Here is a 26456-nt window from a genome sequence, read left to right on the forward strand (position 1 = left end):
TATTAACTAATTATATGCAGAAAGTATTTGTAAATTTGTAAATTATTTTATCTAAGCATGATGATTATATTTTGTTACTTACTTTTGTAGACACCTGTTGTACTAAATTCATTATGTTTGGATCTTCATATAAAATAGACTCTGGATCTATTCCTTCCATTATGACCTAAAACAGAAACAGTTCAGTTACTCTTCTTTCTGGTATTACACATTAAGTAAAAAGAAACTCTCCTTAACTATACAATTGATTTTAATTATATATCATTAAATCTGACCAACTTCAGGTTGTCTTATTCACATTTGTTTTTAAATCTTTAAAGGGTGAGAAAAGTAAAACAGAAATTTAAGCAAGATTTGTCATTGGTCTTATGTCATAAAAAGGTAAGATTTGTATGCAACTTTAATAAAAAATTGAACATTTTTGTTTCATGACTAGAATGATCTATTAATAGTTTGATATGCCTTATTTTAGTGAAAGCTATTAAGACCAAACCAACCTTTCCAAGTATTGTTCCTTTTTCTCTTATTCTCTTTGTCAACATTCTAGTATCTATTCCTGCAAAGATGTATAAAAAAAACTGATGATTAATTTATTGATTATTTGTCCATTAGCAAGTATTTCATGCATAATCAGGATCATTAGACATGTTAAATCAGTGGTTCCCAAGGCTTTGAGGAATCAACTGGACATTTGGTCTAGCAAACCGTTCTTTTTATTGAACTGGACCAAAAACTTTTTAACATGACATTTACACATGATTTTGACAAAATTAAAAATTTTACAGGTCATTTGTTCCAGTAATCCATATCACTTAACTGGACTAAACCAATTTTTACTGATCTTTGCCCGAAGTCCAGCGACCTTTGGAATGACTGTTTGATACAACAAAATTCTTCAGTACCAAGTGTTTAGTGGTAAGAAATTCAATTTGCTGGTACTAAGATTCTTCATTATCATGATTATAAGGGTTTCTTCCTGTGCAATTTCAAAAATTTCTTTTTGTGATTCATCTGTATTGAAAACAGTCCTTCAAAATTAATACCCAAAGAAAGATTATGTACCCAATGCACATGAGTAGTCTTCCATACAATAGCTTTTTTTCACTGAAACATTGGTCAATTGATAATTAGTTGTTTTACATTTCACTGAAAGAACTTGCTTCTTCCACAATACTATAATAGTGATCATTTCATTGGGCAACAATGATTTATTTCAAATTTTTATGAAATAATAATTAAGACTAAAACATAAACTTCAATGAGCAAGCTAGTTCAATTTGTGTAATATATTAATCATGTTAATGTTTTTACAGTTTTATGTCAGAGAAAATGGAGAAAAATGCCAGAAAATAACAGGGAGGGATACAGACAAAACAAAAGAAATCACAGGTTGAACATTACAGGTAGATGGTTGCAATCTATCTTCATTAAATATCTCAAATTCAACAAATTCCCTAAAGTACATAGTTAAATAACAAAACTACAAATCTATCATACAATGCTGAACTATTATATAAACCTGTCACTATATTATCATTATTAAGCCATATGATGCTTTTAACAAACCTGAAATTGTTGCTGAAAATCATGTTTGTTTTGTTTATTGTTTTGTACATAAATCAGGCCATTAGTTTTCCTTCTTTGAATTGTTTTACATTTGTTATTTCTTTGTCTTCAATAGCCTGTTATACGGTATGCGTTTTGCTCATTGTTAAAGGCCATATGGTGACCTATAGATGTTAACTTCTATGCATTTGGTCTCTGGTAGAGAGTTGTATCATTGGCAATCATAGCCAATCTTCTTATTTTTAACAAAACTGAACCTACCATACAATGCTGGGATATTGTACTCTTTCAACCAATCAGAAAGAGATTTTATAGCACTCCAATGACTATACTGCTCAGAAAAATCTCCTACAATTAAGGCAGCCACATGGATCTTTGCCGACTCAAACCATTTCTTCAGTCCATATTCATCACAATCATCAGCTGGAATCCCATAATTCCCAATCAGTGGATAGGTCAAGATCAAAATTTGTCGACTGTAGGATGGATCAGTGAGGGATTCTGGGTAACCAACCATTCCAGTCTGAAATACTGAAATTACGAACAGGATATGAATTGGTATTACGCAGAAATTGTCAATATTTATTTAGACTTTTGAAATCTTATATACATAAAACATGGTCATTTATGAATATCATGTATATAAATCTCTAGAGAAATAAAATCTAAAAACTTTCTTTCTTCTTATAAAACTCATAATGCATACTCTGTCATTAGTTTTATCTGAAAGATCGATTTAAACTAATAAACATTACAAATCAAATTTACTAATGAGTTGTTAAAAACTGCCAATATCTTTTTGCAATGAAATGTTATGTGAAATTTTGTCTGTAGTACTGGTCAGAAAAAAAAAACTTTACTCATTCCAAGTATATGTTTATTTAAAACATAGATAAATTCTGCACAATTTTTTTGAAAATGCCAATTTAACAAAGACTAATAGGGGAAACAATAGTGGTTTTACTCTTGTACATGTTGTATCAAAATGACTGTTTATATAAAACTAACACATGCCACTACTAACTGGCGCTCATTACGACTCAGAATGTTTGGTTCTCATTTTATAATGACTCAGCATACTTCCATCCAGGCAATATTCATAATCCCTATCGAAAGGCAGTTCACACTCAACATAAATTTCAATTTTTCTCTTTTAATAAATGTTTAATATAAGATTTGTGTGATGAAAATCATATTTTATTCAATTAAATGCTGCTTCTGTGTAATGAATAAATCTTAGTGTCAAATGTTTTTGATGTTGTTATTTTAACAGTTGGCTGATATCAATAATCAAAAAGGATGGCATTGTCAGTGTTAACATACAAAGGAGCTGATAGAAACTTAATAAGAGTGCCACATTCAGGTACAATTATTTAGGTAAATAAAAGGTAAGGGATACTGTAAATTCAGAAATTATTGCGAAAAATGCAACAGGGTTATAATCGCAATAATTTAAACTTGCATTTTGAAATTTTTTATATGAATTAAACAGGATTTTTCTCAATATGGCAAAAATTAAAATCGCATTTTAGTCTAAAACGACAAAATCGCAATAATTTCTGAATTTACAGTATACTTAACAAAAATACTAATCATAAATATGATATTTTTATCCTTAATACAAAATAATGCTGTGGTCCTAAGACATGTCAGATAAATCAAAAGATCGTCATATCAGTACCAGAGATTTCTATCAAGCGTTATACCAAAAACAAATATTTTATACCTGATGTGGTAGGTTGTTAGCAAGTGGATGGATAAGTGGTCACATTGGGCAGTGTTTTACGGTTTGATGAGAGTTACCAGTTTTAATGTTCTTGTAAAAACTATTTAATTAAAATGCATGGCTCACATACCCTTTATCAGGTTGGGGACAACCCAACAAATGGGGAACAATTCCCCAAATGACTAACAATCCCTCATTTGAGTAATCATTTGATAGTCCTAAAAATAAAATTTTCTAAACTGGTCTTTTTACTTAAAATGGCATAAATTTATAGAAAATGAAACAACTTCTTCCAACAAACTATATTTTTATTTTTGGGTTTAAAAAAGTTAGTAGCCTTGAAAAATGTAAATTTTTCAAAGTTTTATTAGGCTTGTAACGTCTCAGTAAATCAGGTTAGGGCTATCCATCTTTTGGAAAATTTGCTGTGTTTTTATGACTATGTGCCATTTAGATTAAAAAGACTCAGTTAAGATTTTTTTTATTTTTAGCACTATCAAATGATTACTCAAATGAGGGATTGTTACTCATTTGAGGAATAGTTCCCTATTTGGCAGGTTGTCCCTAACCATCTGCGGAACCGTCCGCAAATTGTCAAAAAATATTATAAGGACCTAAGAGCTACGGTTCCACAGATAGTCCCCAACCTGTTTATGCTTTATGCATGAAAAAAGTTCAAAAATAAAAATTCATGTAAATTATACAAACATATGGTCATTTTGCCATAAATGTGTCTTCATCCTGTCTTGTTATTACGAATGCATTATAATTTCCATCTAGGAGCATATAATTTGTATTATTAATTAAATACTCTGTTATTGGACTTAATAGGATGAAAACTGCATATCCAATACAAAAGTGTCAACTCGGCCAATATTGATTTTTTCCGTATTGGCTGAGTTCTGATCCGGCCAATACAGGATTTCGGAACGTCTCTAGTTTTTAGATCGAAAGCCATGATAAACACCAACTTAATGTAAACTGTTCTTTGGAAGACGATGATATATTTACTCACCATAAACATGCCGACACGTTCAGTGTGGCAAATATTTCAGCTGAAAGATGGTCACATTCATTTAAAAAAGCATTTTGTAAGAAGACAATTTAATTATTTCAGGTTTGGGCAACGAGTCTGTAGATTATCACAAAGCTTATTTCTTGTCGACCTCATAACTATTTTACACATTTTATCAGTTTAATGAGTGCACTTCGATTTACTGTTTACTTTTGCTTCTTATGTTTTTGTTAGGTATCATATATTTTTCAACCTGAACCAGGCATATGGATTGTTGAAGGATGACCTGTAATCTATTGTTTAAGTCTTTGTTCTTTGGTCATGATCTATTGATAGCTGTCTCATTGGCATTCATACATTACTCCTACTTTTATTTAATCCTTGAGTTTCTGAATCTCTCATGCAATGGCAGTGCCTTTCTAATTACTATTTATGTATTGCGTCTAACAATGTATTGTAACACTTTATATACTATAGTGACTGAAAAGGGTTAACAAATCATTAAAAATTGTAGAAGACACTTCCAAACAGCACCAGATCATTTGACATTGCAGCTTATAAAAGGAAACGGAGTAACTCAGATTTGGATAGTTCAATTTCAAGGTAAAATATGTTAAAATCTTGTGAAGGGAGATAAAACACAAGAAAAAACAGGTAAACACTGTAGTTAATTAATAAAGATATCAATAATTATCATTACATGATTATTTCAGTATTGGCCTTGTTATTGGTCCTCGGCTAGTCCAAATAATTATGACGTCTTGAAAGGCTATTATATTTTTTTTCTTTGACGCCTTATCGTCGCAGGAAGGCATCAAAGCAAAAATTTAAAATAGCCTTCCAAGACGTCATAATTATTTGGACAAGTCCTCGACCAGCTGTATTGGCCTACGTCTTTGCCTCTGGCCAATACAGAAAGCCTTGGACCAATAACAAGGCCAATACAGAAATAATCACGTAATATTAGACATAGTAGGACTATCAAGCAAAAACATATCTCATGCAGTATCTTCACTTATGACAGGTCTTGCATGTCGTTTGTGTTTCAATTAAGGCTTGTATGATAAACGTCATTACCAACTTCTCCTGGGATACTATTATTCGCTCCAAAATGGATTCCTTCGACTTCAAATCCATCCTCGAGCAGTAACCGTCCTTTCATTTTCGAATCAGCTGAGCCCATAAACCACGTGTTGTTGTTTTTCTACAAAATAAAACGAAGTATTCTTACTCAAGAAGAAAAGACAGGCGTATAGCTATATTCAGACTGAGAGACATTTTTGTTTACTGAACCTTTGTAGTTTGCATACTTCCTACGGATAATTCTTTCAAACACAAATTGCAAACTATTGTTGAGATCAACAATTAACGTTTGAGCACTCTAATGACCCGCCATTTTCTTCTTCTTCTTTCGTGGGTTACACTAAAGACCTGAAAGTGGACCTGAAAAGACCTGAATAGACCTGAAGATATGCTACTCGATTTATTCAAAATACGATTACTTTATTACTTTTAAACGGATTTTCTTCAAGTTAGAATTTTATTTAATTAAAGATCTACATTTTATCAAAAATAAAATGTTTTAAATAAAAAACAAATTGTTGATGCCAAAACTTGGACCTGAACGGAGAAATGAAAAGACCTGAACAGACCTGAAAATCTATGATCGGACTTATTCAAACTTTGATAACTTTTTAAATATTCAATGGATTTCCTTCAAATTAGAATTTTGTGAAAGGTAAAAAACCGCACTTTATTAGAAATAAAATGTTACAAATAAAAAACAAATTGTTGATGCCAAAACCTGGACCTGAACGGAGAAATGAAAAGATCTGAACGGACCTGAAAATCTATGGTCAGACTTATTCAAACTCCAATATTTTTTTTTTAAGTATTCAATGGATTTCATCCAACTTTAGATTTTGTAAAATAAAAAATATAACATTTTATCAAAATAAAAAATTAGAAAATGAAAACTGATATGTTTTGGGTGCCAAAACTCGGACCTGAACGGAGAATTAAAAATCTGAATGGACGGCTGAAATTCCACTAATTATATATTTTTTTCTCTTTCAAAGAATTTCCTTGAAACGTGGATTTTGTTAAAGTATGAATTAAATATTTTACCAAAATAAAAAAAAAACAACATTAACGAAAAATATTATGTTGGTGACAAGTCTTGGACCTGAATAAACCTGAAAATAGATATTTGAAGGCCGTATACGGTGACCTACAGTTGTTAACCTCTAGCTATATAGAGGGGATATGTCATTTGGTCTCTTGTGGAGATTTGTCTCATTTGTATCATACCGCTTCTTCTTTTTTTCAAATATTTCATCAAAAGAAAAACAAATATCAAAACTGACGGGAGGATAATCAAAACTGATACATGTCAAAAAGACGGGGGATACCAAAGGATAAGCAACTCTCACATATCAAAACTTTTAAGTCAATATATATAAAGAGACAGGAGATACAAAAGGATACCATAGGCATAAATAAACCTGTAAAAGGGTTGGCATCTTTAAACTAGATAACCCCGCCACCTGCTGTATGTGCCTGTCCTAAGCAAGGAGCCTGTAATTCAGTGGTTGTCGTCTGTTGATGTATATCATCTTAAATTGGTATATCATATCGACTATTATCAGAAGTCCATTTCTAGTAATGGACTTTTGCTATTAATGATTTATAAAAAGTTAGAGCGTTGATCTGAATTCATTAATTATTTGACGTTTTTGGTTATAAATTTTTTTTGTAAAGTTTATAGTTAAATTTGTGACCAAGCAATGTTTAGTTTGTGTAACAAGATTAAATGATAATCTAATTTAAAGATTAAAATGAAATGTTTATTTAGACTAATGATCCAATTATCAACTAATATCAATACAGGGTGTGAATTACAGTCGGCACACGTTCATGTAATTAAAACATTCCAATCGACGAACCTGTAACCGTGTTTAGATTACATGGTTTATGTGCAAATGATACTTTTATTTTCAATATATAAATAAAACAGTTTAAGACCTGTTTATATAAATGCAATTTAAACAAGTTAATTATAGTTTGAATAATTTTCCACGGGCAATCCTGCATGTTTTCTCTGTAGGTCCAGGTTTCAACATCAACAAGGTATTTTTTTATTTCAGTAAAATGTTCCTGTATATATATAAAGTCTGTCTTTCTCTTTAATTTAATTTAATTAAAAATATAAACAAATTGAAAAATTAGGTTCTGTCAGTTTAAATACATCTACCCGTATTGTCTGTTTAGGTCTTGTCCGTTCAGGTCTTTAATTTCCCCGAAAAGGTCCAATTGTTTTTAAATAAACAAATATTTTTTTGTAAAATTCTGTATCAATTCAATGAAATATTATACCTTTTCTATAACAAAACTCAAATTTCAAGGAGATTTATTGAAAACTAAAAAGTTATTTAACTTGAATAAATCTGACCGCAGATTTCAGGTCAATGCAAGTAATTCAATTTCCCGTTAAGGTCCGAGTTTTGACACCCCAACAATATTTTTCATATTTTTTTAAAAAATATTATTAATAAATTGAATTTTTCGTTTCGCAAAATCTAAAGTTGAAGGAAATCCATTGAAAAACAAAACAGTTATTGGAGTTTGAATAAGTCCAACCATAGATTGTCAGGTCCGTTCAGGTCTTTTCATTTCTCCGTTCAGGTCCAGGTTTTGGCATCTACAATTTGTTTTTTATTTAAAACATTTTATTTTTGATAAAATGTGGACCTTTACATTTAATAAAATTCTAACTTGAAGAAAATCCATTGAAAAATAAAGAAGTAATTGTATTTTGAATAAATCGAGTAGTATATCTTCAGGTCTATTCAGGTCTTTTCAGGTCCACTTTCAGGTCTTTAGTGTAACCCTTCTTTCGTAGATCCCTCCTGTCTAGGAGCACTCGAAGTAGGGTTGTACTAAAGACCAGTAGACGAATTCGAAAAAGACCCCAACAGAAAAGTCTACAAATACATATGTAGCTTTTTCTCTGAATTGATATTTTTCAACTGTGAATTATTTGATGGAAATTCCGGAGCATCTGAGATCACCCCCAGTTATGATGGGTTTCGTGTTGCTTAGTCTTTAATTTTCTATGTTGTGTCATCTGTACTATTATTTGTCTGTTTGTCTTTTTATTTTTGGCCATGGCGTTGTCAGTTTGTTTTCGATCTATGAGTTTGACTGTTCTCTGGTATCTTTCGTCCCTCTTTTACATTAATCAAAACACACGAGTCATTTTAAGATAATTCAGAAATACTTGGTACCGTGACCAGGGCCGTAAATTACATAGAGGCATGTAGGCAGTTGCCTCCTATTGCGGACTGACAAAAAAAAAAAAAAAGAAAAAACGAAGAAAAAAATACTGAAAAGAAAAAATTGTTAAAATGAAGCATTATTTTAATAGCACTGGTTGTTACTTTTACGTCTATTAATGAGATTGGGTCAAAATGTATAATAGAGCAAGCAATCAAACACACGCACTTCTACCCAAATATAAAACAAATGCTTTTGCTTCTGTTAGCCTTGCCAGTTGGGTCCTGAAGTTGTGAGAGATCGTTTTCTGCGCTACGGCGCCTTAAAACATGGAACAGGTTAACAATGACGGAAAGCAGATTACGTGGTCTGGCTATGCTACATATAGAAGTGACAATGTTGGCAATATCGAATCAGGGACAGTCTATACTAACTGTTAGTATAGAAAGTCCCTGATCGAATGCATAGAAGTGCTAAAGAGATGGGAATCGTTCGGGCACAGAAAAATCCCCTTAGCAATTGACAAAGCCTAACCGAATAAAATTGTCAGTGTAAACAAAAAGCGTTACGTTATAATAATTTGAATTTGATAATTAAAAGTTATGAGTTATTAATTATGCATTTTCATGTTAAGGTTTGAAAATTGTGTCTCTGAAACGAAGTCAAAATAGCTCGATTGGGACAGCCAAAAAAGCATGATAAACCACAAAAAAAAAAAAGGCTCAACTTTAGGGGGCCTTTCATTTTAAATTGTTTCCCTAAAACTAAGCAAAAATAGCTTGTGAAGAGTCGTAAAGCAGGATGAAGCGTAAAAAATCTTACTTTACCGGCACACGTAATCTAACTCTGGTTTATAACTATTTTCAATATATTCCAGGCGTTTATTTATTGAAATATAACAAAAATTTAACAAGTGGTGAATTCTGGGGAGGTACATTGCATACAGGGAAAAGGCCCGAAAAAATATCATTTTCTGCTTAAAATGGGTCAAAATGGCTCGGCGAAACTCAACTGCCTCCCCTTACAAGACACGCAATTTACGGCCCTGCCGTGTTTTTATTTTATTTTAGAAAGACTTTTAAAATTAATTTACCTTCATATCAGTCATTGGGCTTATTTGTATCAAAGACATAAACAGTTTTGGTTGACATAGTGTATATGACGCCGACTTCATACTGAAATTTAAAAAAAAATGCTTTAACCTCACTTTCCCCCTGTGTGTAAACGTTTCTCTCACTGAATAAGTAAATTTTGGTGACTATGTTGATCGCATATATTCCTTTGAACTTGAAATAAATTATACCACATGTAGAGTTAGGTCCGTTTCTTGTCTTGACTTATAGAATTTGACAGAACGGTTGAAAAACTTTATGACAAAAAAGATAATTTCGATTTTCACATTGTAATTTTTCCATTTTCATATTGAAACCGCATTCTTTAGGCACCTGAATATGGAGAATATATTTCCCGGTTTTATGTGATATTCCAGAGCTTATTTTTCTCAGTAAATTTTGTGATAGAGATTTTCGGTTTTCAATGAAGGTGCTGAAAGGGTTCTTAAATGTAAATTTGTATTCATCACTTTTTTTACTGACGCCATCCGATACGAAACATTTGTCTAGAATATGGCCAAGATGTTTTAATTGTCATATAGGCTAAAACCCATATTCTATCCAAGTTATGGCATTACCGAATGATACTTATAGTTAACCGGGATTTAATTGCCTTGAGCAACATGACATCATGTCACGGTAATTAGTGGAGCAGAAATTTATCTACAGTACCGATGCACCTACTTGAGTACCAATATTTTGTTGTTGAGATTCGTTTTGCCGTTAATCTCCCTTTTTCTTGTACTGTTGGTGGATAATTGTTTATCTGTTTCGCGTCGTAGTTCTGTTGGTCATGTTTTTTTCTGTTTTTCTTCGACTTATGGTTTTTGAATGCCACTTGGTATCGTCTCCTCATTTCTATTTGCAGGTTCGACTCGTTGTTTCCCTATGACTTCACTTCAGTAAACAGCTAATGCATATTTTTATTTAAAAAAAAAAGATAAACGTGAAGCTTAAATTTAAAAGAACGACAAATCTCTTCATTATGATGAAAAGAAATCAAATGAAAGCATTATTTTTTTTCTTGACAGATTGGACCACGAAAAGTTTTCTACAACTTTTGTGCCTGTGTGAATCATCGAAAAATAACGTTATTTCGATCATGATTAAAATTCCTCAAGCCTGGATTTTTCATAGAAGATTTACTGCAAGAGTATCATAAAATCCTTAAATAATTGCTAAAGATGAAATTGTTCGTGATTATATAAAATAACTAGTTAACATATCTTTATATTGTATGAAACTGACGCCAAGCCGGGTAGATTAGAGTATAAAAATATGACAACCGGACCGTCTGGCAGTATTCCATGCCGAAGGCCTAGTATGTCGTCTGCTTAAAATACGCAAATACTTCTAGTCAGAATGAGGACGATTCAGAACGTACCTACTTACTTGATTTATTGTAAATTCGTTCTATTAATTTCCTGGATATACACGGAATGTTTGCCCCTAGACGTTAAGCATACTTAAACAATAGTCATTTCTCATCTATAAATACTGAGATTTCTTTTTGGACGCGGGTTTTGCTCCTTTGTCCGCGCACTGTTATGCCTGTCCTCCTTTGCTTCGCTTGAAATAAGGGTAAAGCTACGCCACTGAAAACCATACAAAATAAGCTCATATTTAATCACAACAAGAACACAGGAATAAATGGGATATAATCATATTTATGTGACAGACACCAAGAAGTTCAATACGCAAATATTAAATCTGATAAAGTGTTTGTCAATATATGGAGTACCTCAATGTTCAATTTTAGGTCCTCTATTACCGTATATATAATATGTACCGATGCATGATTAAAGAGCAGCAAGAATCATACTTAAATATTATCATTAAACAAGATCAGAGTATTTGCTTTTTTTATACTCATCGAAGATGATATATTAAGGTAGATTACCAAAATTGAAAATTTAAATGTCAAACCGGATTATTTTATATTTAAGTTAAACATGTTTCATACTATACGAAAATGTTACCGCAAATCCTAAAGTATATCCACCACATATAATTTAATATTCACCACATCTTTTACATTTGCTATAAATCTGTTTATAAAACTGACATTGACATTTCCAGGATTTTGAAAAGAAGGGATCCAGATTCCTTCTTGATTTTACCAGTCATGGGCGGTAGTTTTTCTGTCTCGCCTGGACAGTCAAAAAGAGAGACTTCGGCTTGCTGTTTCCGGCATCGGCGGCGGCGTCAACAGTTTGTTACAGTTAAATTTGTGATTAGGTCACTTTAAGGGAAACAACTACTGGTCAATCAATGATATTTCGGAAGGCGGTATTGGCACCACTCATTTCCAGGGAGGTTACACGCTTCAGTCCCCTAAGTCCTGGTCTATTGACTTTGAAACTTTGCATAGTTTACATGTGAAAAAATGGTGTTGATGAGCGGTGTATCTGCATTGTTGTTGAACGGTGTATCTGGTGTTGTTGGATGATGTATTTGGTATTGTTGAACGATGTATCTGGTATTGTTGAACAGTGTATTTGGTGTTGTTGAACGATGTATCTGGTATTGTTGAACGGTGTCTCTGGTGTTGTTAAACGATGTATCTGGTGTTGTTGAACCGTGTATCTGATGTTGTTGAACGATGTATCTAGTGTTGTTGAACAATGTATCTGGTATTGTTGAACAATGTATCTGATATTGTTGAACGGTGTATCTGGTCTTGTTGAACGATGTATCTGGTATTGTTGAACGATGTATTGATGTTGTCGAACGGTGTATCTGGTGTTGTTGAACGATGTATCTGGTATTGTTGAACGGTGTATCTGGTGTTGTTGAACGGTGTATTTGGTATTTTTGAACGATGGTTCTGGTATTGTTGAACGGTTTATTTTGGTATTGTTGAACTATGTATCTGGTATTGTTGAAAGGTGTATCTGGTGTTATTGAACGATGTATCGAACGGTGTATCTGGTATTGCCCAACGGTGTATCTGGTGTTGTTGAACGATGTATCTGGTATTGTTGAACGATGTATCTGGTGTTGTTGAACGATGTATCTGATATTGTCGAACGATGTATCTGGTGTTGTTAAAAGGTGTATCTGGTATTATTGAACGGTGTATCTGGTGTTGTTGAACGATGTATCTGGTACCCGGTATTGTTGAACGATGTATCTGGTATTGTCGAACGGTGTATCTGGAGTTGTTGAACGATGTATCTGGTATTGTTGAACGATGTATCTGATGTTGTCGAACGGTGTATTTGGTATTGTTGAACAATGTATCTGGTATTGTTGAACGATGTATCTGGTATTGTTGAACGGTGTATCTGGTATTGTTGAACGGTTTATTTTGGTATTGTTGAACGATGTATCTGGTATTGTTGACCGATGTTTCTGGTGTTGTTGAACGGTGTATCTGGTATTGTTGAATGGTGTATTTGGTATTGTTGAACAATGTATCTGGTATTGTCGAACGGTGTATCTGGTGTTGTTGAACAATGTATCTGGTATTGTCGAACGGTATACCTGGTGTTGTTGAACGGTGTATCAGGTGTTGTTGAACAATGTATATGGTGTTGTTGAACGGTTTTTACAATTTGACTGAAGAATCATGTGAAGATGAACTCGTCGTTTCCTGAAAATAAAGCAAACAATTGTGGGTAGTTATAATGATCTACCATGGCATGGATGAGGGTCTGGATGAGGTTAACATTATAGAGAATAATGGTAAAAAATTGCAGAATAAAGAAAAAAAAAAGAATGGAGAAATAAAAATCAGAAAAGTAATTTCATTCAGATATGGATATCAATCCTTAGTAATGGAACCCATTTAAATCAATAATTTACGTAATAAATGGGACCATGGAAGTAATATGTGAGAGAAAGTTGAGGTGGATAACTTTCATTTCTTGTACACCCAGTGTATTTTTGTAAAGTTTATCGATTAATAGGACTTGTATCATGTGTATAGACTATAACGATAACAGTTGCATCCATATTTATCAAAAGACCATTGTATTAAGTAAGAAAATATGAATTTTATAAGGTTGTGTGGTAGGGCAGTAAACAAATTAGAGAAATCATAACTGTCAACGGAAGCAAGCTGACTCTCAAAGCAGGGGGATTCAGGCGGGGGCGTGGCGGGCATGAGTCCCCTAAAATTTGCAAAGCACGGGTTGTCGTTAGATTAATAAAGAATATTTCGATAATTTTACCTCAAAAAATTTTTCGCCTCGCTCTGCTCGGAAAAATTTAAGTTTGCGTCCCCACTAAACTAAATCCTGGATCCGCCCCTGCAAAGGAACAGAAATATAAAAAAAATTCTAACATTTCAGAACTATGAGACACCATCTTCACCATAAGCCGAAACCAAAATCGAAACGGAAACCGAAACCAAGGGTTGTGCATTACTAGAGTTAAATGTTAATCTGTGAATGCATCAAAACAAACACAAGTTACAGCAAACATATTTCTATTTCAGTGAAAACCATCTCATCTAAATCTAAGATGAGAATCTCATCTAAATCTAAGATGAGAATCTCATCTAAATCTAAGATGAGAATCTCATCTAAATCTAAGTTGAGAATCCAAAAAGTGTGCTTTTGGCAACCAACTTCCAGCAAATTATTATACATTTCGTATTTTGTTATCTCCCTTTTTCCTTTTCCTCGGGTTTTATTGGTGTTGTTATATATAACTGGAAGAAAAGTGACATTTGGAACTTTTACAATAATTCAGAAAGTGCTTTATATGAACATTAATGAGTTTCATTTTAAATTGAATATTTCTTGTTTAAAATGTTTCTTTATTCTTAAACATAATGTTTCTTTATTTCAAATACCCAAATCGATCATTATAATAATTGGATTTTTGTCCTCCGGCCAAACTTAGTAAAATAGCGATAATTGCTTCTTGTCGGGAATTTCCCTCTTATAAAAATAAGGAGATGTGGTATGATTGCCAATGAGTCAACTATCAACCAGATTTTGAATGAAGCATGTGAAGTGAATAGAAGCAATATAAGCAACCGTACGACCGTCAACAATGGGTACCGCATACCGTATAGTCAGATATAAAATGCCCCGACATGAAACAATTCAAACTAGAAAACTGACGGACTATTTATAACAAAACAATTTACAGAGATGCTAGATTTTGACTCGAATAAGATTTCTGGTTCATCCACGTCCTCAATCGTATATCAACTTACTTCATATATATACTATTTATAAATCAGGCATTTGATAGATTTCTACGGCCAGTTTTGGATTTGCTTCAAGGCCGTATGGCGACCTATTATAGCTGCTTACATCTACGTCATTTGGTCTCATGCAGATAGAAAGTTGTCTTATTGACAATCATACCTCATCTTCTTATTTTTATATATATTTGAAAAAAGTTATTAAATAGTATTTAGTTATGGATTACATAAACTTCACAATACGCTTCAGGTTTCCACTGCTCAATGCATTGATTTTTTTAAACGGAGCCTCCATGTGTGGATAAAGCATTCATACCCTCTTCAGTTGCATTCATGTAAAAAACAATATTTTAATATTTATAAGATTTTTTTCAAATTCGATAGTTTTAATGGGTTTTGTTGTTGTCTATAACAGGAGTTGCGAAATTCAAGAAGTTGTAAGGAACAATAATAGCAACCCATAAAGCACAGTTACTGTAGCATCTTATTTGACATTTGTATTTCCAAATGCTTTGAATTACTGTGTTTATGTACTTACCAGTGAAATAAAGTGTCACCGCTCAGTGATTGTGTACCTCCTAATAAAAACGTCAATATAATACTTCCATGAACATATCAACCTAATAACAATTGTTTTTCTTTCAAACGACATGCATTTGTTTAATTCATGATAATTATAATAGTTTTGAATTCCCATCTAAAGAATAATAAAAACGTGAAATAATGTAGAGTTGTGTCCGCCTTAAAACCAGTTGAGATTATCATCAGACAACGGAAGCATAAGACATTGTCAGGATACGACAATTGGAACATATCCGTCGTCATCTGTGAAACAGATATTACATAACGGTCAACCAAATCGTGATGGCGTCCGTAAACTTTTCGAAGGGATGATTGCAACTTTACCACTTGGAACTCATAGTTTAATAGTTTCCTCGTGAGTAACAACCCTCTACCAAGGAAATCATGATAGGAAATGCAAGCTCTGGAATATATCATCCATTTGGAGATATATACGCTATATGCAGGCGCAGCTGGAATGTTGCTACATGCAGGGGTAAATTCAGTAAATAAATATACGTCATCAAGGACCGGCCAATTGGGGGAGAGCTTTCTGTATAATACTGAAGTAATGTGCTCCTCTGATTGGTAGATAATGTTAATTTTGTAATAAATATTTTTTGTTAGATGGATCAAAACTAGGGTAAATAAAAATGTAAAACAGATAAATGCGGAATTCACTTAGTATTTTACTACAGGGTTGAAAAGTAATAAGGGTGGGGTCTGGGGTGGGGCGGGGTGGGGATTGGGGGTCGGGGGTGGGGTCGGGATCAGTATAGGAATTTAGAGTGTTTGTAAACAAGGCCATGTGAATGGCTCAAAAATGACGCATGACTCCATGTTTTTATTGTTTCAAAAGATGGGGCTACATTTGTACTTAAATGAATGATATATGAAAACTTCTGATTTCTAAAGGTAAACCAGGTATGAATTTAATTCAAGACAAAGGTTGGGATCGAAGCCAATGGGAGATTTTTTTAATGAATTTACCCATATAGAAATGGAAAGTTCCTGATTGGAAAGCTGAAATCATCTCTTTTATCGTAAAGTTTTATTTTCAAACGACCCTCATTGTCAAGATATGAAACAGACTTTCAAAAATGTAACTATATCTGTTGTATCCTTATTTCAAATTCGATGGAATAGATGCGTTGAACATAATTCATCAAACTTTGAATTATTTTGTGAGAGGACAATCATCATATATATAGTTTAATAGAAATTGATCCAATATCAACCCATTTAGGTGCGAATCATATCTCTGGCTTTACATTGATACTGTGCCATGAACGCAATGTTTCGGGGTTTTTTTTCGGAATTGTGTTCATTCCAGGGAAACCTTCATCAGAGACCACCTCTTTTGTTTTTGTTTTTCCTTTATTTATTTTTTATTACTGTTTAATTTTATTTTTTTAAATAGTTTTGGAATTTTTTTTAATAATTATAACTTTTTAATTTGTTAATTTGAATTTGCATTTTGAATTTTTTGTTTTTCAAACTATTTCAACCAATGTTGAATTAAGTGTTTCAAAGTAAGAAAGTATCGTCATAAGAATATCAGTTTACATGTGTTGTTTACATGATGGTCATTAATTAGTTCTACACAATTAAATGTTTAGTAGGAACTGTGAGGTTTATATAAATTATTTTATAGCTCGTTTCACTAATTCACAAATGTTTCTATTTCTTTTGAATCCTATATTGATAGGTTTTTATGGAATTTAACACCTATTGTAGAATCTGTTTTAATAAGATGCCAGTATTTCCTGAATACTTTTTGAAGTTTTCTGCTTGAGGATGATAATTTGTTATAAATGATACATTACATCTATTTTCAACTTTTTTCTTTTTCTTTAATTTATCTTGTCTGTTTTGGAATTTGATTTTTGATAGAATTTGTTTTACCAATTTCAGTTTATATTCTCTAATTAATAGTTTTTCAATAAAGAGTATTCTGGTTTGAAATTCAAGTGGTGCTGTCAGTGTTGGTGTTTCTAAGTATACGAATGACTCCGCCTTTAATAAAGGATTTAAAGTTTGAAATGGGGTGGTTTGAGTTTTTATAAAGATATAGGAATTTTTCGGTATTCTTTGTAAAGCATTTCAGGTCTAAAACACCAGTATTTTTGAAGCGTTCGCCTTTGAAGATTTCAAGGTCTAGAAATTTTATTGAATGATTATTGCATTCATAAGTGAACTTTAGCAGGTCGTGTTGTTTAATTGCATTTTCAAACAGTAAATCAATTTCAGACTCTTTTGCTTTTACAACCAGTAGTCCGTCATCTCTCATTCTTTTATGAAAAAAAATTATTTCAGAGATTGGGGAGTTTTTAAGGATTGAGTTTATGTGATTGTAAATAGCAATGTCACATATTTCAGGGGAAGCTGTTGCTCCCATTGATGCTCCATTACTTTGTCGATATGAATTTCCATGAAAGGTAATTTTTTTTTATCTTTATTATGAAAGGTAAATTCATTATTGGAAAGTATAAGTTTTGTTATTTCAACCAGAAACTTGTTGGTAGGTTTTGTTATAGGATATTCAATTTCTTCATGTTTATCAAGCGCTTTTTGTAAAGCTGTGATTTCCTCAAATCTGAGATTGGTATATAGTGATGTTATATCATATGTAGCAAGTAGTACATTATTATCAAATGTACAGTTTTCAATATTTCTGATTAAGTCACCTGTGTCAGAAATGTACGTTTTTTGTGTTTTCACTAAGGGAAGTAAGAAATAATCAAAATATCTTCCTATTCCTTCAAGTGGTCCATTACATTGTGATATAATTGGTCTACGTGGGACATTTTTAGTTGTTATTTGATTTTTCGTTTTCAGTGTTTTGTAAAACTTCATTGTCAAGTTTGTTAATTTAAGGGAGGAAGTATGCAAAAGGTGTTTTTATATAATTTTGTTCATTTTTAGTGTAATTGAAAGATATTTCATCAATACAGTTTTCTTCTTTCATTTTGTAAATTACTTCATATACTTTTTTTCTGAGTGTTTCTAAGATTTATCGCTTTAGTTTGTTCATAATGTATGTTGTCATTCAATTGTTTTTCACCTTCTTTCAAATAGTCGGAAAGATTTTGAATGACTGTTACATTGTTTTTATCTGCTTTGTGAATGATGATATTTTCATCGTGTTTTAGATTCTTGAGGCAGTTCCTTTCTTGTAGTGAAAGGTTAAATTGTGTTTTCGGGATATATCTAGATAATTCCATTTTCATCTAGAAAATGTATTTTTCAATAGGGTTATCGGTAAACGCCGACACCGAAAAATTTGATTTCTCCTTGAAGGGATGAATTTCACTCTGTATATTTGGATTTTCAAGGAAAAAAATGAGAGTCTCAAATTTCTTTCATTTTTTTTGAAATCTTTCATTATTTGTTTTATGGATATATTTGTTGTTGGAACAAAGTTTAGACCTTAAGCAAAAACTATAGTGTTTCCGGTTGTGATAATGTTTTAGATGATAGATTCAGTACAAATTGTTTTGCAATTTTGAGCTTGATTTGTTGTTTATGTAATTTTATTTTATTTTTGACGGCTTTGAACTTTTCAATGTTTTTTAGTCTTTTTCTTGTTTTTATTAAGTCTTCTATGTTTTCCGATGATTTTCTATGGGTATTAGTTATATGAGTGTGATTTTGTATTATTCCATATACTTAAATATGATTCTGTATCACTATTCTCATTGGATGTTAGTTTTGTCATGACCACAAGGGGTGTGTCCTTTTCATCATTGTTTTGGTATGTATCTATAATTGCAATCTAGATCAAACGTGGATACGCAGCTGGCAATAAATAAACGAACCTAGGGATAAAATATTCACAGGTTTATTGATTTACTGTCATTAATTTGCAATATATCAAAAATCGAAGTAAAAGCAAAAATAGTGTTTAGGTATTTTAGTAATCATTTGAAAGAACGTGAAGTCAAAGGATAATGCTAGCTTCTTTTCATTCTTCACGAGAAGGTCCTGTTTAAAGTAATCATCATATAAATAAAGGAACGGGTCGACAAGAAGAGGAACACAGTTGGTTCCCATGGGAATGCCAATTGTTTGTCGAAAAACACGTCCTCCAAAAGTAACAAATATGCTGCCCATCAAGAAATCAAGCATCTTGATAATGTCAATTTCGGAGATTTTTGTCTTTGAATCAGTGATTTTTTACAAAGTACGATTTATCCCCCCCTAAGACAAGTTCATTGTATCTACAAATCGATAAAATCATTCGTTCTCTTTTTAAGAATAGTCGAAACGATATGTATCAATTATACCACTATGTGCAGCTCCGTCCTTTCAACGTACCATTCTTCATGATTGATGTACATTATAATCTTAGCTTTATCTACACATAAAATTGTATTAAATTTGACATTTATTTTAGAAGAGTGATTGTGTATAACGTTACTTTCAAAATGATAAATACGATAATCAACCTTATTCATTATTTTAAGATACAAATTCCATGTTTTTTTTTAGTGTTCTCATTTGCACAAATATTTGCAGTAAGAAGAAAGGTGGATCTCTCATGACCGTACGACATTCTCTTCAAAGGTGGACGACAAATAGATCTCCCTCCCCTTTTTTTAAAAGAAATTCCCCCTCGGTCTCGGAACGAAAATAAAGGTCAACTGCAAATGTAACAACATGACCACAAAAGTACATGTATTCGTATTTATGATGTTGAGATAATCAATCTATTCAACATTTCATAACTATAAACATCTCACCTTATGCGTACATAAATAGAATTAAAAAAAGTACTTATTTTTGTATATATCACAGCCAATCGGTGCTGATTTATGAGAGACGATAACAACATATACACTGATGATTATAGGGGCTACGATTTTGACAAACAATTTTAAAACTGATTTGTTTGAAGATGAATTAGACAGCTGATGCCCCTTTAAACACGAATTACAACATATACAACCTGATCGTGATATCATTTAAAATATAAAACTTCTAGGCGTCTTTTCAGAATAAAATTACAAGTTTTGGCACATAATATATGAATAAATTGATTCGCGAATAAAATGCCCTTTTCTGACAGTTTGTACAATTCATGAAACTTTGATAAATCTTATAAAGATATTAAGTTAAAAGAAATTAACTAATTATGAAAAAAAAGAAGTTGTGGTGCGACTGCTTATGAGACAGCTTTCCACCAGAGACCAAGGTAACATCTATAGGTCACCATACGGCTTATAACAATAAGCAAAACCCAAACCGCATAGCGATCTTGTCCCGACATGACACATGTAAATCAATTCAAATGAGAAAACTAATGGCAAACCAATAAAAGAAAAGCAAATACGATAAACAATAATAAACAATATCAACTGAACTGAATGTTCCTGATTGAGACAGACACATGTGACGGGGTTAAACATGTTAACGTATGCCGATCCTCCCTACCCTGGGACAGTAGTGTAACAGGACAAAATGAGAACAAAGTTAACTATGAAAATCAGTTGAAAAAGGCTTAACTCATCAGATTAAAAAAACAAAGCACACAATCAAAGAGCTGATACATAAAAGGATAACTTGAATTACAATGAAAGCAGACCACACAAACCCAGCCATTGTTGCTTTCGAAATAATTTTTTATTCCAAAAATAATATACTTACACATATCTCCATCAAAATAGATTAAAGTAAATATAAAATCTCCGAAAACTGTTGATACAAATTAAATTTTCTATAATTCTACACATTCCATCTCAGCATGTTCAACTTTAGGGAAGCAAATATACCAGGAATTGATAAGGATTCACTTGAACATTTTTCTGACACTGAAACTGATTATTTCTAAAGGGAATTTATTACGGGGACTAAGTCTAGAATTTATGGTTACAAAGGACTGATGAAATCCCGCTTCTATCAATAAAATTCATATGCACTGAACTAGAAAGTAGAAACTAGAAAAGTCCAGATAACAGATGTTCAGGGCGTTAGTATTCTACTTGTGAACTGGATATAAAATTATTACTTCCAATTTACTTCTTTCAAAATTGAATTGTGTACAAATTGATGTTGAGATGAGGCATGGAAGTTTTTAAGTTGTAAAGCACAGGCAAGGATATTGTAACACTCCTGGAAACAGTTCTAAGACTGTTCTAAAATGATAGTATATAAATAAAGGAACTAAAAAAGCAGAAAAAGATTAAGATTCCGTGTGCTTGTTTTCGAGATAAAAGCCATTGAAAATTTGGCGGGAAATGATTCTCTCTAGACTTTTCATACGTTTAACATTGGCCGCTGTTTTGTTTCAAAAACCACGAAAAAATAACAATGATTTTATAAGATTTTCAAATATGGCTTTTTAAACTATATGTAATAAAATTATGAAAAGAAAAGTAGGGGTTAGTGGGCAAAATTTTTTAATGGCAATACATGGATAAAACTAGAGGATTCCGAAAATCTGGCAGAAATTCAAAAACAGGGGAAGCAAACATCCTTAAGACAGACATTGCCTCCTATAGAAGAGGATGAATTAATATTGCTTTTCCATTTACCAATATATATTTATGACATCACTGCATCAACCAAATGATTTTTATTAACACTAATATTGGTATCTATTAAAAGTCTGCCAACTCAATCTCAGTCAACTATTTTTTAACTATGTAATTCCAATTATTAACAATTATGTGTCTGATTGACCTCATCAGCCAATGTAAAAATATTCCTGTTTAATCGACATGGTTCGCTATACTTTGTATGGTTTGTGTATGCTTAAATGCTTGAATAACGAAATTCATGTCATCAAAGCCAGTTAAAGAAAGGGGTAACTGTAAAATAATACCATAAAAAGTTCGTGCGTCCGAAGCGCTCTTCAAGATTTACGTTCATTAGGAACGCTCAAACTTAACAATTTGCAAGGCAGGGGTGTATAAATACGTAGAGACCTTGTTAAGAGTTTTATGACCAAACGGAATCCTAAAAGAATAGCCAACTTAATCTCAACTGCGCCAGAATGAGTTATTACCTTAGTTTCTATATAATTTTTTAAAACGTATATTATCGGGGAATTTTAGAAAAGTATGTTTTGAATTATGTCAGTACAAAATTACTGACCATTAAGCTGCTACCACAGTGAAAGACAATTTATAATGTTGCGTAATTTTTACAGTTCTGGTCAAGGAATCGCAAGCGTTTTTTCTCAATATAAAAGTAAGATAGACATGAAGCATTATGAATTCTTACTCAGATATGGCAATGAATCCGTACAGTAAAGCAAATTCGCCTCTGACTTGGGGATACTGTTTGAATATCTGATCAACAAGAAGTCACTGTTTTTCCAAGTCACGTGTCCTTTATTTGTTCAGACCAAATGCCATATTGTTTCTAGATGTTAGTCAGCATCAGTAATGTTTAGAGGTTACTATATTCTTGGAATGCATATATTGTTATAGAGAACATCTACAGGTAAAATCAATTATACATGCACCTTATTAACCTACATTTTCTACAACTTAACATTTAACATATTTATGTCGCCTTTGGCCTATTACTGTCTTTTATGAAAAAAAGTATCTAGGTGACATATTTACAACATTTGAATTATAGATGAAGAGGTCCTAGGACGTGGATGTTCCTGCAAATTAATAGCTGTTGTAGTTTTGCTGCATATTGCTATATCAGCAAAAGACAAATTATTGTTTGTAAGGCCTTTTGTAAAAAAATGTAAAAAAACTGTCAGAATAATTAGCCAGATAGAGGATGACAATTGAATTATTCTTAAGGTAATAAGGTTTCTCTTCTATTAACTTGCATCGTTTGAATTCGTGGTTTCATTTTATTTATGAGAATATGTTCAACAAATCAGGCAGGCATATCAAACATAATGGTTTCTGTCTGCCTTATTGGTATTTTAAGCATGTATCAGGCCTTTGGTTTTCTTTTTTGACTTGTTCCACATTTTGTTATGCCGCGCCCTTATATATCTTACAATACGGAATGGAATTTGCTCATTGTTGAATGTCGTACATTGATATTTAGTTGTTTGCATCAACGTCTTTTGGTCTCAGATGGAAAGTTGTATCAATGGAAATTACACCACATCTCCTTATTTTTATATATATCAAACATGAATCGAATGTGTTCTTTGACCGTGTTCGACATTAACTTTAATAGCATCTAAAATGATTGACATTTGCAAGAGAGAATTGTGACATAAAGCTTTTAACATGTTAAACGAATACTTGAAGCTATATTCAAAAATTTCTGTCACTGAAACCAAATCAAAAGATATCCTTATTACAAATGGGATATCACATCCTAATTTGTACGGTGATTTTGTTTATATAACAAATCAATTTAGATACAATCAATGTAAACACATTGAACTTTTGAATAAATTTATTGTTAAAGGTTGTCAAGTTTATATTGTAGTACTAAGATCTTTAAGTATATTCTCTTTATCGGTACTAAAACTTTTTTTTTACTTTTAATAAATTAAAACATAACGTAAGGTAACACAATACAAATATATTTACCACCAATCAGACAACATCAAACTAATATAAATACTTTCATACAGCTTCAGAATTTATAAATGACAAAGCAATAGAAAGAAGAAAGTTTAATCTTTCAAATTTGTATAATTTCATAATTATGTACTACTACTAATTGTTTGCTAAACTGTGATGTACACCTTTAAACAAAATTAGTTTCTTTGTTATTCTTAGCCTCCCAAATTTTTTGATAGATTCTTGTGCAACACATTTTGACCTCCAAAAAGATGTCTCAGATTTTTCCTATTGTATGTTATGCTCTCATAAACCTCCAATTCAGTTTGCAACCTTAATTCTTAAGAACTCACTAAATTCAATTGGTATAGAATTTGTTCTATTGGATTTATTGGAAATCTCAGACACCCTTTTGAAGATAACAGGTCGAAGATCAAAATGTATTAAAATCAGACAAATCGAAATACCCATCTAGGATCTAATTTTATTTAAAACTACATTTTCATGACAAAAATGTATGTCGCAATTAAATAAATAAGGATTTTCCTACTTGAACCTCATTAACATATTCAATATAATTCACAAATGTACCATGGGGATACTTCAGGATTGGCCTTTAATCATAAATCAATTTGGTTTCGACCAGTTAGAAAACATTCCATCTCAGCAATTCTAAATATATAAAATGTGCACCCCTGTGCATCAAAAATCAGATCTTGCGAGAGAAGTTACATCATTATTGGCCTTGCTATTGATATGTTCAAAACTCCGTCCACCTTAATGATTTTAGAAGTTTAATTTCACGTTGCATTTGTTTTTTTTTAATTTGGATTTTTTTTAAATATTTTCCCCAAAAGCAATTTATACATATGTACATAAAATTATCAGATGGTCAGTCTAGAAGATTCATATGGGGGATTTCTATGAATATAATGGTATACAACGAAAATATGCTGTTTTACACAAACTCGAATTTACTTAATATTCTAGTTTCGGGAAAAAATGCGTTTTGTTTTAAAAAGAATTCATATTTAAAAGGGAGGCGAAAGATACCAAAGGGACATTCAGACTCATAAACATAATAAACATTCTCCTAAAAAAATATGATAGTAGAATCATCATTAACGTCAGAAACATAAACTGTTGTACAATTGTATTTGTCTGGTCATTGGTCATAAAGCTATCAAATAATTCTATTGATTAATTACAGAGCACTGCACACATAATCTCAACTTGTATCAGCCAGACACGTGCATTTGTTTTCAAAGCTAATATAAAATTATATTGTTTTTTGTATTGTGCTACCTTAATATAAATCTATGTTCAATTACGAACACTTATGCTCCTACATTATGTCATGTTTATGAAGTCTTACGTTTGATGTATACTGTTTAATATATTAGTCTGGGAAGACATAGTATATCAATTAGTTGAAATTGGCTTTGAACTATTTTCAGTAACTGCGAGTGATGTTACATCGACACTTTGTGTCGTATTGTTAGTTTCTTTTGTGGTTCGTGTCGATCTGATTATTCAAGTACTATTCAACAATAAAGTTTGTTCTTATATTATGCTGTTACACCACTGTCCTGTGTTAGGGAAAGGGTATTTCGACGACAAATATGTGTAAACTGGCATTGAATTGGTTGAAAAATAATCAATCAATCAATCAATCAATGAAAAGGCCAGCAAATATGTGAAAAATGTTTTTTGTTCATTTTATTTTTTTTATTAACAGGTTACAATTTTCTCCAGAAAACCTGCTTCATGTAGTGGATTCAATGTAATACTATTTTTTTATTAGCAGGTTACAATTTTCTCCAGAAAACCTGCTTCATGTAGAGGACATACATACTTTAATCACCTGCGTTATGTAATGGGCATATACATACTTCAATCATCTGATTTATGTAGTGGACATACGTACTACATTCACCTGAGTTATGTAGCTATATATGATAGTGGACATACATACGACAGCTGCCTGTATAATTAAATGAAATAAACCTTATATCTTACGTGACTGATGCAGTTATTCTTATTTTTAAGTAATAATCGCATAATTGATTTATTAACTGGATTTGAATGTGACGTCATTCGGTGATGAACTTCACTACTTGGAACTCCTGGTTTCATAGCTTCCTTGTTATTTATATCAAGCAAAAAACTAATGGCTTTAACTATGTTTTGTACAATAAGTGTATTTTTGTTAAATTTATCGATTAAAATGAATTGTATTGACTACAACAGATATAGTTGCATCCATATAGATCAAACGTTTACTGTATTAAATAGGGAAATGGAGTTTTTATAAGATTATATGGTAGTGTGATATACAGATGAGAGAAATGATAACTGTCAACGGAAACAAACTGACCATCAAAGGAACACAACTTCCAAGTATTTTTAACAATCCAGAAAAGGTTAATGCCACTATTAACTGGCTTTTTAAAAATGTTTGATAACGAGTTCCTAACGTATGTAAAAGCACTAGTTAGTAGAATATTTGTTGCAATAATTTACTGGATACAGATATAAAGCGAAATTGATG

At 31.9% G+C, this 26456-nt stretch overlaps 1 protein-coding gene and 1 long non-coding RNA gene across 10 annotated transcripts in view; one reads left to right on the forward strand and one right to left on the reverse strand.

The window, feature by feature from the left end:
• Positions 1–5770, reverse strand: part of LOC127719905 (CAD protein-like) — a 106907-nt gene extending 101137 nt beyond the window's left edge. For all 3 annotated transcript variants that reach the window (XM_052226262.1, XM_052226261.1, XM_052226260.1), the window contains exons 1-5: positions 5601–5770; positions 5385–5511; positions 1828–2097; positions 498–556; positions 83–166 (exon numbers count right to left, since the gene is read on the reverse strand). In XM_052226262.1, the coding sequence (XP_052082222.1) occupies positions 83–166; positions 498–556; positions 1828–2097; positions 5385–5511; positions 5601–5615 (555 nt within the window). In that variant the 5' untranslated portion in view covers positions 5616–5770. The remainder of the gene's footprint in view (positions 1–82; positions 167–497; positions 557–1827; positions 2098–5384; positions 5512–5600) is intronic.
• Positions 160–26152, forward strand: LOC127719937 (uncharacterized). Of its 7 annotated transcripts, XR_007990558.1 has the most exons (6): positions 160–381; positions 786–915; positions 1314–1403; positions 2840–2943; positions 4822–4910; positions 25713–26152. It is a non-coding gene; the product is annotated as an uncharacterized LOC127719937 (long non-coding RNA). The 7 variants fall into 7 exon arrangements; XR_007990557.1 differs by lacking the exon at positions 160–381 and having other exon boundaries at positions 622–915; XR_007990561.1 differs by lacking the exon at positions 160–381 and having other exon boundaries at positions 622–915; positions 2840–2929.
• The last annotated feature ends 304 nt before the right edge of the window (positions 26153–26456 follow it).

Source organism: Mytilus californianus, unplaced genomic scaffold (assembly GCF_021869535.1).
Source record: "Mytilus californianus isolate M0D057914Y unplaced genomic scaffold, xbMytCali1.0.p SCAF_11, whole genome shotgun sequence".
In the NCBI taxonomy this organism is placed as follows: domain Eukaryota; kingdom Metazoa; phylum Mollusca; class Bivalvia; order Mytilida; family Mytilidae; genus Mytilus; species Mytilus californianus.